The sequence below is a fragment of the Lithobates pipiens genome, unplaced genomic scaffold (assembly GCF_037356315.1).
Source record: "Lithobates pipiens isolate NorthernLeopardFrog02 unplaced genomic scaffold, aLitPip1_a1.2 Scaffold_8, whole genome shotgun sequence".
NCBI classification, from domain to species: Eukaryota; Metazoa; Chordata; class Amphibia; order Anura; family Ranidae; genus Lithobates; species Lithobates pipiens.
The window spans coordinates 241,954,107-241,967,074 of NW_027507903.1; the positions used below are offsets into that span (position 1 = coordinate 241,954,107).

At 44.0% G+C, this 12,968-nt stretch overlaps 1 protein-coding gene across 1 annotated transcript in view; it reads left to right on the forward strand.

Annotated features, from left to right (window-relative positions):
- PTPRB (protein tyrosine phosphatase receptor type B) overlaps window positions 1-12,968 on the forward strand; it is a 196,615-nt gene that overhangs the window by 11,625 nt on the left and 172,022 nt on the right. The window contains exon 2 of the mRNA XM_077468731.1: window positions 2,529-2,918. Within this exon, the coding sequence (XP_077324857.1) occupies window positions 2,529-2,918 (390 nt within the window). The remainder of the gene's footprint in view (window positions 1-2,528; window positions 2,919-12,968) is intronic.

Below are 12,968 nucleotides of genomic sequence, written 5' to 3' on the forward strand. Positions count from 1 at the left end.
TAGCCTCAGCTTCCCATAGACACATACCTATTGTGCCTAATGTTAAATTTGGTCCTGCCTAAGTCCTGTAATATCACTGTCCTAATAAGCTAGTACTGTAATTGGGTCTACCATTTTAAGTGGTCTCTTAAAGTGTATCTCCAGGCAAAACCTTTTTTTACTATAAAGGCTCTGAGGAAGGGACTTGTCTCCCAAAACAAGTCAGCTTCCAACTACAGTGATGTGGTTATCCACCATGCTGGAGTTGTGTTTTTATATGCTTGTTACTACTTTATGATTGTGAGTATGATCTTGGTTTTTTAATCAATTTTTAAGGTGTTGGAGGTAATGTACTAGGCGTTTGCACCCTCCTTTGTTTCCTTGTAAAACCTTTTTTAGTTTAGAATGTATTGGGGAAGAGATAGAGCCTTTTTCAAGCTTTTACTGTTGTTTGTATACCATTGAAGAGATTCACCCCTCTATTTACACTGGTGACCATTGTCACTGAAAAAGAAAGTGAGGAGAAATGCAAAATTGTAATATTGTTCCCAAAACTATGGGTTAGGGGAAACCCTCTCATAGGGACACTTGTTCCAGGAACAATTCTCAAAGAGGACATTCCCCTACCTTTGGGAGAGTTCCAATAACTTCCTGTTTGGTCTTTGGAACAATTCCCTCAATAGTACATAGACAGCAAAAAAAAACTGGCAGGTGTTGTAACCTTTCCCTACAGTTTCAAAAATTTAAAAAAAAAAAAAAAAGTTTGGGCTATTCATATACTTTATATTTGGATTTGGTTTCTTCGAGTTTGGTGTCTCCAGCCTTAGCTGGTAACAAAGGTCTCCAAATGAAAATTGTTTATGTCACCAATCAGAAAAAAAGGATGCCTGCCTGCAGGGGCCAAGGTCATTCTCCTAAAGATAAGAAAGGAACGTGATCTGTACTCCTGGAGCAATGAGAAGTAAACAACATTGCCAAGAAGTGAGAAAAAAACAATATTAAAAAAAAGATAGTGATCATATAAGTATTTTGGAAATGGGTGTTTTTAACTGCAGTATGACCCCTAAAGTGTTAACTAATGTCACATTTAATTTAAAAAAAAAGTCTAAAGGAAACTGAACTGATGTCCATGAATATTAGGTCCACTGTGTCACAAATACACTCATTTCCCTAAATCCAAAAACTCATAACAATTTATTGCAATATACATTTAGTGTATTGTGTCTGTTTAGGCATTGGATAACTGCTTTTATAGCGCCTCAATATAAGTGTTCACTAATTTTTTGAAACATCTTAGAACACATTGTATTGTATCTACAAAGGGCTCTGAAGAATGCAGTCTTACAGTTAGACATGAGCACAGTCTCAGCAGAATACCACACAAATGTATAATTTTAACAAAGCTACAAGAGAAGAATTACAATGTGGAATTGATTGGTTGTCATGTCACTTTCTTTTCTTTTATAGTTTATTTTATCTAGATATTTGTCCATACCTTTTCTTCTATTTGATAGCAGAACTGTAATGCTGCGTACACAGTCGGAATTTCCTACAACAAATGTTCGATGTGAGCTTGTTGCCGGAAATTCCGACCGTGTGTAGGCTCCATTGGACATTTTTTGTCAGAGTTTCTGACAAACAAAATTTGAGAGCTGGTTTTCAAATTTTCCAACAACAAAATCCCTTGTCGTAAATTCCGATCTTGTGTACAAAATTCCACGCATGCTCGGAATCAAGCAGAAGAGCCGCACTGGCTATCGAACTTTTTGGAATTTTTCTTGGCTCGTCGTACGCCTTGTACGTCACGGTGTTCTTGGCGTTCGAAATTTTCGACAACATTTGTGCAACCGTGCGTATGTAAGACAAGTTTAAGCCAACATCCGTCGGAAATACATCCAGGATTTTGTTGTCGGAATGTCCGATCGTCTGTACGCGGCATTAGAGTATTTTCATGTCTCTTGATACTAGAGATGGGTAGTAGGTAAATGATGTATTGTTTAAAAATCAAAAGAACCTTTGCATTTTATTAGTCTTTGGGAATTGGTTGTTAGTGTCTGGCTGTAAAATAAGCCCCCCCCCATTCCAAGCATTGTTCATTAGTGGCTGACTGCTGACTGTAACTGGACCCCATATGGCCTCTCTGTCAGGGTCCATGTACCCCCCAAAAAATGTCCTAGTGGTCCAGTGAGGAAAGTATTCCTTATATCTCTTTGTGGTTTTGTGGTGCATGCTGTAAAAAAAATGTATGCAGGACATCACTAGCGGCTGGGATTTTTTAATGGCTGGGGGCCTACTAACAACTCTCAAGTAAATGGGGGCAGTAAATGGTGGTCCACTGAACAAGGCTCTATGAACCTATAATATTGGGGCCCACAAGCTGATCCTCTAGCCAGATCCTGGCTGTAAATATATGTAAATATATGTGTGCTGTTGCTTGATTTTGATAGTGGATGATACAGAGATAACAGACTGCTCACAGAATTGTATGAATTCTTTCAAGAGTGGCTTATGAGTTGTTCAATTACATTGATTTATTTATTCTCTTTCAGAGAGCTTTCAGATTTTTGATGAGCAGAAGAGCGTATGTATTTTTGGGGGTAAAGTTGTAAATGTCGGAAGATGCAATGCAACAAACCGCAGTCAGCAATGGAAATGGACAGAAGAAGGGAAACTACTACACTTGAAAACTTCAAAGTGCCTGAGCATCTCTTTATCTTCTCCCTCACATTCTCGCCCAGCAATCCTTATAGACTGTGCAAAGGCTCCTTTATGGACATGCCATGAAAAGGGAGGTCTCCTTGAGGTTGCAAACACCTCTTTATTCCTTAGAAAACAAGGGACAAAGGTTGTAGTTAAAATGAAACACCCCAACTCATGGAAAAAACTAGAAGTGGATGAAAAGGGGAACCTGGCAAATAAAAATATATGTCTGGAGAAAGGTAAGCTCAATAATAGTTGGTATTTAGACTTCAGAGTGAATAAAAGGAAATTAACATGTATGCATAGTTAAAATACACTTTTTTTTTAGCTTTGGATAAAGTGGAAAAGGGTTAGAAGTTCTGTAATTGTTTACTCCTGTCTTTATTAATGTGATCAAGATTTAGACCTCATTTAACCACTTTCAGACCGGACCATTTTGCTGGTAAATGACCAGAGGTCTTTTTACACTTTGGCACTGCGCTGCTTTAACTGGTAATTGCGCGGTCATGCAATGTTGTACCCAAACAAAATTTGCGTCCTTTTCTTCCCACAAATAGAGCTTTCTTTTGATGGTATTTGATTGCCTCTGCGATTTTTATTTTTTGCGATATAAACGTAAAAAGACCGCAAATTTTGAAAAAAAATGATATTTTCTACTTTTTGTTATTAGAAAAATCCAATAAACTCAATTTTAGTCATACATTTAGGCCAAAATGTATTCAGCCACATGTCTTTGGTAAAAAAAAAGTCAATAATTGTATATTTATTGGTTTGCGCAAAAGTTGTCACATCTACAAACTAAGGTACGTTTTCTGGAATTTACGCAGCTTTTAGTTTACGACTGCCTATCTCATTTCTTGAGGTGCTAAAATGGCAGGGCAGTACAAAACCCCCCCAAATGACCCCATTTTGGAAAGTAGACCCCCTAAGGAAATTGATAAGAGGCATGTTGAGCCCATTGAATATTTTATTTTTTTGCCTCAAGCGATTGAATAATGACAAAAAAAAAATTTTTTTTTTTTTTTTACACAAAGTTGTCACTAAATGATATATTGCTCACACATGCTATGGGCGTATGTGAAATGACACCCCAAAATAAATTCTGCTGCTTCTCCTGAGTACGGGGATACCACATATGTGGGACTTTTTGGGAGCCTAGCCGCGTACGGGGCCCCGAAAACCAAGCACCGCCTTCAGGCTTTCTAAGGGCGTAAATTTTTGAGTTCACTTCTCACTACCTATTACAGTTTTGAAGGCCATAAAATGCCAAGATGGCACAAAACCCCCACAAATGACCCCATTTTAGAAAGTAGACACCCCAAGCTATTTGCTGAGAGGCATGTTGAGTTCATGGAATATTTTATATTTTGCCACAAGTTGCGGGAAAATTACAAACTTTTTTTTTTTTTTTTTTTTTTTCACAAAGTTGTCACTAAATGATATATTGCTCACACATGCCATGGGCATATGTGAAATGACACCCCAAAATAAATTCTGCTGCTTCTCCTGAGTACGGGGATACCACATATGTGGGACTTTTTGGGAGCCTAGCCGCGTACGGGGCCCCGAAAACCAAGCACCGCCTTCAGGCTTTCTAAGGGCGTAAATATTTGACTTCACTCCTCACTACCTATTACAGTTTTGAAGGCCATAAAATGCCAAGATGGCACAAAACCCCCACAAATGACCCCATTTTAGAAAGTAGACACCCCAAGCTATTTGCTGAGAGGCATGTTGAGTCCATGGAATATTTTATATTTTGCCACAAGTTGCGGGAAAATTACAAACTTTTTTTTTTTTTTTTTTTTTTTCACAAAGTTGTCACTAAATGATATATTGCTCACGCATGCCATGGGCATATGTGAAATGACACCCCAAAATAAATTCTGCTGCTTCTCCTGAGTACGGGGATACCACATATGTGGGACTTTTTGGGAGCCTAGCCGCGTACGGGGCCCCGAAAACCAAGCACCGCCTTCAGGCTTTCTAAGGGCGTTACAGTTTTGAAGGCCATAAAATGCCAAGATGGCACAAACCCCCCCCAAATGACCCCATTTTGGAAAGTAGACACCCCTAAATTTAGGGGTACACTAGTGAGACTAGGTAATAAATGGCGGGTGCCCTGAAACTATAAAAAAATAACTAACCAACCAGCGTCACCTGTAACAGTTATATGGTGATCACTGGTGAAAGGGTTAACTAGGGGGCAATCAGGGGGCTTTATGCGGTAGTATATGGGGGTCCCTGGCGCTATAAAAAGCTGCGGCGAACCTAAATACCTACTTGCCTAACTAGCGTCACCTGTGACACTAATACAGCGATCAGAAAAACGATCGCTTATTAGGCTGGGTTCACACTGGAGCGATGCGGGAACGCCACGAATGCGCGGCGGGTTCCCGCATCGCATGCCTCCCGGCGGCAGTTCACACTGCCCTATGCGAACTGCTGGGAGTGTCAGTGAAATGTTACTGACACCCCCAGATCAGTTCGCATATCGCAGTGCGATCTGCAAACTCGGATCGCATGGTGTGAACACCCATGCGATCCGATTCTGCTGCGGGCCAAAAAAAGGGTCCCGTGCGAATTTGCGGCGGGTGCGGCGGGTGTGGCGGGTGCGGCGAATGGCTGAACTCGAATCGCACAGAGATCGGATGTGATTTGCACTGCAGTGCGAATCACATCCGTTCTCAAACCGCTGCAATCTGAACCCAGCCTTAGTGACACTGGCGACGGGGGGTGATCACGGGGTTAAACCTTTATTGGGGGGGTTAGGGGGGTACCTTAGAACTAAAGGGGGCTAACCCTAACTGCCCTAACAGTTATTAGTCACAAATGACACCCGCCGGGTGATCAGGGGGTTAAACCTTTATTAGGTAATAAATGGCGGGTGCCCTGAAACTATAAAAAAATAACTAACCAACCAGCGTCACCTGTAACAGTTATATGGTGATCACTGGTGAAAGGGTTAACTAGGGGGCAATCAGGGGGCTTTATGCGGTAGTATATGGGGGTCCCTGGCGCTATAAAAAGCTGCGGCGAACCTAAATACCTACCTGCCTAACTAGCGTCACCTGGGACACTAATACGGCGATCAGAAAAATGATCGCTTATTAGGCTGGGTTCACACTGGAGCGATGCGGAAACGCCGCGAATCCGCGGCGGGTTCCCGCATCGCATGCCTCCCGGCGGCAGTTCACACTGCCCTATGCGAACTGCTGGGAGTGTCAGTGAAATGTTACTGACACCCCCAGATCAGTTCGCATATCGCAGTGCGATCTGCAAACTCGGATCGCATGGTGTGAACACCCATGCGATCCGATTCTGCTGCGGGCCAAAAAAAGGGTCCCGTGCGAATTTGCGGCGGGTGCGGCGGGTGTGGCGGGTGCGGCGGGTGCGGCGAATGGCTGAACTCGAATCGCACAGAGATCGGATGTGATTTGCACTGCAGTGCGGTGCGAATCACATTCGTTCTCATAAACCGCTGCAATGTGAACCCAGCCTTAGTGACACTGGCGACGGGGGGTGATCACGGGGTTAAACCTTTATTGGGGGGGTTAGGGGGGTACATTAGAACTAAAGGGGGCTAACTCTAACTGCCCTAACAGTTATTACAGTCACAAATGACACCAATGCAAAAAAAAAAAAAAAAAAAAAAAAAATGACATTGGTGTCACTGTGACTGGGGGGCAGGGGTAATTGGGGGGGTGATCGGGGGGTAAAGGGGGGGTGTGAGTGTGCCTGGCATGTTCTACTGTGTGTGGGATGTGTTGGTGCAACTCACTGATCCGCTCTCCTCCGTGTCGGAACGAAAAATACCGACACGGAGGAGAGAATACATCACTTCCTCTCCTGTGTTTACATTACAGGAGAGGAAGTGATGTCACCGGGGATTTCTATTCGTCGGGAGCGATCGCGAGGGGGTGGCCATGAATGAATGGCCGTCCCCTCGTCCGGGATCGCTCCCGAACGAAAACCGACCGCCGCAGGCACCGGGCGGGGGCCCGATCGGGCCCCCGACCCGCGGGAGGCAAATCACGTACATGTACGTGCTTATGCCTGCCCGTGCCATTCTGCCGACGTACATCGGCGTTAGGCGGTCGGCAAGTGGTTAAACAGGTGTACTTAAGCATACATCCATGTGAGGCCGTGTTTTTCTTGTAGGGCCAGCAACTGCATGGACACAGTTGCCGCTTCCAATTTGACATTAGTGAGGTGCAGGTATGTGTCCCTGAATGCACACTGTCTGCATTTAGGGACCGGTACCCACATGGCTGTCATATTGGGAGCAACAGGTTTGTCTATGCAGCCGATGCTTCACAACTGACATGAATGGGACTGCCTGCATGTGGAAGCATGGAACACTTTGCATCCCAGGCAGGCAAAACATGGGCCTCACATGGGTGAACACTCAGTGAATTTTCCAGGTTAGGACAGATGCGTGAAAATTCTTTCCAAAAATCACAGATACAGTAAAAATATGACTGGGGTTGTAACCCTTCCCTACTTTAAAAACAGTGTAAGATTATAATTTAAGAGTTTAGACAAGTTAAGATTAAGAGTACGTTAAAAGTTAAGATGTGCTTTACAAAAAGGATGATAACAGTAGCCAAAGTGTCAAACAGAAATTCTAAAATATTGCTGATTAAGAATAGTGTGGGACTGTTACCTGTATTACTTTACATACTGTGTATTCTCCATATTCCTGTACAATACTACATGTTAACTTGTAAACTTGTTTGATTAAACAAATAAAATCCTTTTGGGAAAAAAAAAAACAATAGTGTGGGACAACTACAAGGATAAATGAGAACCTCCATTTTTTTGGTTAAAAGTGGAAACCCTTGTAGAGCTACCCCCACAGGAGCCGCTTGGTTTAATGAGTCATTCCTTCTGCCACGAAACCTTAAACTGCTAAATTCCAATTGGCGTACCTTGTTATAGACTGAAGGTACTTAAACACCGGTGTAACTTAAGCGTGAGTATATTACCACTTATAACAGTTCACAGAAAATAGGCCACATGTAACTGATAATAGGTATAGTAAATATTTTATAGTAAAGTAAAATAAACACACATACCGATAAACAGGTCATGGAATATATTGGGTTAACAGGCGGGAATATTAACCTCAACTACAGTCATTGACATACACCGCAATACGACTGGACCCCAAAAACTAGTATACATAGCATTAGTAAGAACTGTATCAACCGTGAAAGTATAAATGGCACAAAGAAAAAGTGTCACTGTAACTCTTGCCAATGGCTATTCAAAAAGTGCCCCAAAGTGCATTCTGTGCATACAGCCCTTTAGTGGGTGATTGTATGTGTCCCTAATAAAGGGGTACACTTGGAGGTGACTGCCGAGTACCTGATACCTAATTGTCAATTTTTGCTGGCTTTTGTTGGGGCCCTTCTGTAGGTAGAGCACATGTAGCTGACCCTTTCAGGAGGGTTGACAGACTGCTAAGTACAGGGCAGTCTCAATTGGCATTAACTGTGGGCAACAATGGGCTAAGCTCAGTAGTTCACAAAACCACTCCCGGTATACAACAGATCAGGTCCATTACACTTGGTGACTACTTGTCCCAGAATTGTCCTTACAATCAGATCCTTACATGGCTCAGGCTCTCATTTCTGGTCCCAGCCAAGCAAACAATCTCTCTGCAACACCTCAGGCTCTCATAAGCACAGCAAAGGCACCAGATTACTACACAAGCTCTAACAACATTAACAGACCACAGCAGCAATTTGGCACTGTCGCGTTCCCTGCCCTGGTCTGCTCCCCAGTCTCTCCACATTTGCCAGGGAAAATTCTTGTTTCTCCTCCTTTGTGTGCAGGGATTTGTGTCCCCTGTAGCCCAGGGCCCCATTCATTTGCATTGTACGGTGCTCATGTGCCTATATGTCTCATGATATATTGCAGCTGCCTTCATACATAGTGCCACTTCCATGCCACTAATTGTCTCAATCCACTGCCACCAGGAGGGAGGGGGATGGAGAAGTGAGCTGAGAACACACAGCCACTGCAATGCTGCCATCAGGGAGGAGGAGGTGAGCAGGGGAATTCACAAAGAGCCCGCTCTCCTCACAGCCAGCTGTGCACATTGGGGGGGGGGGGGGGTGGTGAGAAAGCCCGTAGCCCAGTCGTTCTGTCCATGCCAGTTGGCTCTCTGATCCTCAGCACAACAGCAAGGGAAGTGCTCCACAGTCCATCAAGAGCTGGTTGCAAACTTTTAAATATAGGAGCAATATTAAAAAATTAAAACTTGATTGTGATGTAAATTTTTTTTTTATCTTATCTCTTTTTTATCTGAGTGCTGTTAAAGGGGCAGCAAACTGAAAAGTACTGTATATCAGTATATAGTAATTATAGTTACCAGATTTTTCAAATTAAATTTGGTGTACCCTACTGACCACATCCACTTTTGACAACACCCACACAATCACATTCCATTTTTACCATTCCCTCAAACAATTTGTCATATATTTTGGAGCAAGAGGCAGAAATTCAACTTATAAAGACAAAAGTTTTTAAATAAGCGACATCAAAGTATGCATGTATAGTTAGGGGGGGTGTCCTGAAATTATCAGAAAGAAATATGGGGGCGCCCACTGAACCCCTGGAGGCATGGTCAATGAAGTGGGAGTTGCTTTATGGTGAATGACTTGTAGTGTAGGAGTACAATATGCCACAGCACTAGTGTCATTGGGGGTATTAGTAGCCACCAGCATTGGTGTCATTGGCAGCAAAAATAACCCCCAGAACTGGTGCAAGAGGCTGTAATGGCAGCCTCCATGTTTCTTTCAAGAAACATTTGCTTTATTCAGCAATACGCTTGTTGATAATATCTGGGTCAGTGCCCTGGTGTTGTTTATGAAAAGCAGTGCAGAACTGATATTGCTGGACAAGTCTGTTCAGGTTAGCCTACCTTTACTTCCTTCCTTTTTTTGTCCCCCGCAGTGGAATGTAACGGATCCCACCCTACTGTCAAAGAAGTGCATACAATAATATACAAAGCAAAATGTAATAATGTACAACAACCTACAAAACTAAAATCTGATGACAATAATAATCACACATTGGTGTTCGGTGTTTACTTACCTGAACACACGTTCCTGCACTTTGCATATCATAAATGACCACCTTGGGGCACATTCCAAGTGCCCCCACCTAGCTATGCCACTGCTGGTGGGGACATTTTCAGGTACATCTATTTACTGGGTACAGACCCCTCAAAATGGGTACTATCCCAGGCAAACTAAAATGGGTGGCAACCTGAACATAGAATTTGATGAGCTGGTAGTTACGTGCTAACTTCTTACAGCTTATTAGAGGAACTCCATTTTTTGGTAGATCACAATGTCCCTCAGAAATATAACATAAAAGTAATTTACACTGTGCTTGCCCCTATTTTTTGTGCTTGCCCCTATTTATCATGAGCTGAACTTAAAGAGCTATGACTTTTTCTATGTACACAAAAGGCCTATTTCTCTCAAATATTGTTCACAAATCTGTCTAATTATGTGTAAGTGAGCACTTTGCCGAGATAATCCATCCATCCCACAGGTGTGGCATATCAAGATGCTGATTCCGACATCTCCTTCATATAGAATTGATCAGGTTGTTTATTGTGGCCTGTGGAACGTTGGTCCATTCCACTTCAATGGCTGTGAGGAGTTGCTGGATATTGGCAGTAACTGGAACACACTGTCGTATATGCCAATCCAGAGCATCCCAAACATGCTCAGTGGGTGACATGTCCCATGAGTATGATGGTCATGCAAGAACTGGGATGTTTTCAGCTTCCGGGAATTGTGTACAGATCCTAGCAGCATGGGACCATGCATTATCATGCTGCAGCATGAGGTGATGGTCGTGGATGAATGGCACAACAATGGGTCTCAGGTATCTCTGTGTATTCAAAAAGCCATTGATAAAATGCCCATGTGTTTGTTGTCCATAGCATACACCTGCCCAAACCATAACCCCACTGCCACCATGGGCCACTCAATCCACAATGCTAACATAAGCAAACCGCTCACCCACACAACGCCATACAAGCTGTCTGCCATATGCTCAGTACAGAGAAAACCAGGATTCATCCATGAAGAGAACACCTCTCCAAAGTGCCAGATTCCATCGAATGTGAGCATTTGCCCACTCAATTTGGTTACGACGACGCACTGCAGTGAGGTCGAGACCCCGATGTGGATGATAACCATGCAGATGAGCTTCCCTGAGACGGTTTCTGACAGTTTGTGCAGAAATTCTTTGGTTATGCACACCGATTGTTGCAGCAGCTGTCCAGGTGGCTGATCTCAGACTATCTTAGAGGTGAAGATTCTGGATGTGGAGGTTCTGGGCTGGTGTGGTTACACGTGGTCTGTGGATGTGAGGCAGGTTGGATGTACTGCCAAATTCTCTGAAACGCCTTTGGAGATGGCTTATGGTAGAGAAATGAACATTCAATTCAAGGGCAACGGCTCTGGTGGACATTCCTGCAGTCAGCATGCCAATTGCACGCTCCCTCAAAACTTACAACATCTGTGGCATTGTACTGTGTGATAAAACTGCACATTTTAGAGTGGCCCTTTATTGTGGCCAGCCTAATGCCGCATACACACGATCGGACTATCCGGCATACTTAATTTGCAGCGGAGGTCCGTCGGACTTTCCAAATGAGCGGACCTGCCCAAACAAGACCGGACTTTTCTGCAGGGCCTCCGCAATCTTCTTATAGCTCTTTTACTAGCGTTGGCCCGGTCTTCTGTTGCTGTCGCCACCACCACCACTGCCTTCTTCTCTTCTTCTCTTCTTCCTTGCGATGTTGACACAACGCTCTCTCTGGCCGCAATGGCAGGGACGCGTTGTGTGGCGACTTATATAGGGACAAGGGGCGGGGTCACCCAGTGTTGTCACATGGTGACCCCGCTCCTTATGATGTCACAGTCCCAGCATCCTCCGGGACTGTGACATCATAAGTGGTGGGGTCACCATGTGAGGAAGAAGAGAAGAAAAGAAGAAGGCGGTGGCGCCGACAGCAACAGAAGAACGGGCCAAAGTTAGTAAAAGAGCTATAAGAAGATTGCGGAGGCCCGGCAAGAAGAACCTAAGAGCGGGACAAGACGCCACAGTCGGAAGAAGACCCTTGGACGGCAACGACGATGAAGAAGAAATCCGGGCTCCTCCGCTATCTTCTGCTAGCTCTTTTACTAGCGGAGGAGCCTGGCTTTCTTCTTCGTTGTCGTCGCCATCCAAGGGTCTTCTTCCGACTGCGGCGTCTTGTCCCGCTCTTCGCTTCGGTCAGTCCGGCGAGAAGACCCCTCAAGAAGGTATCTGGGGGCCCCTTATTAAAGCACACTCCCGGATTCCGATAAGCCCCCCGCCCGCAGACCCCGACAACCAACTGCCAGGGTTGTTGGGAAGAGGCCCTTGTCCTCATCAACATGGGGACAAGGTGTTTTGGGGTGGGGGGACGCTTGCTCGTCCCCACCCCCTTTCATGACCGGCCAGGCTGTGTGCTCGGTTAAGGGTCTGCTATGGACTTTGGGGGGACCCCATGCATTTTTTTTGGCGTAGGGGTTCCCCTTTAAGTCCATACAAGGTGACGGGGCTAGCGAGGTGTCAATCTCACCGATGGAGGCAGCGACATTCACTTCCTTTGCTAGTCCCGTCTACCTGGAGCCATGTTCAAAATTAACTGACTTTTCTCCGCGTGTGGGTAAGTCCGTTCATTTTAAAAGTCCACTGGACTAGCACACAGATGGCGGAATGTCAGTCTGGCGGACAATTTTGAGTCAAAACTTCTTTCTAAATCCGCCAGACTTTTGGGAAGAAAAAGTCTGCCAGAGCCCACACACGTGCAGATTGTCCAGTGGACCAGAGTCTGCAGGATAGTCCGATCGTGTGTATGTGGCATAAGGCACACCTGTGCAATAATCATGCTGTCTAATCAGCATCTTGATATTGCCACACCTGTGAGGTGGATGGATTATCTTGGCAAAGGAAAAGTGCTCACTAACTCAGATTTAGACAGATTAGTGAACAACATTTGAGAGAAATAGGCCTTTTGTGTACATAGAAAAAGTCGTAGATCTTTAAGTTCAGCTCATGATAAATAGGGGCAAACACAAAAGTGTTGCGTTTATAATTTTATTCAGTATATATCTCAAATTTGTACCAAAAGTGAAATGAGTGTTTTGGTGGGTTTAGTCATTTCAAATATTATTTTGTTTTATACAATATTATTTCTTTGTTTAATATATTTTTGTCAAGCGTTTAAAATT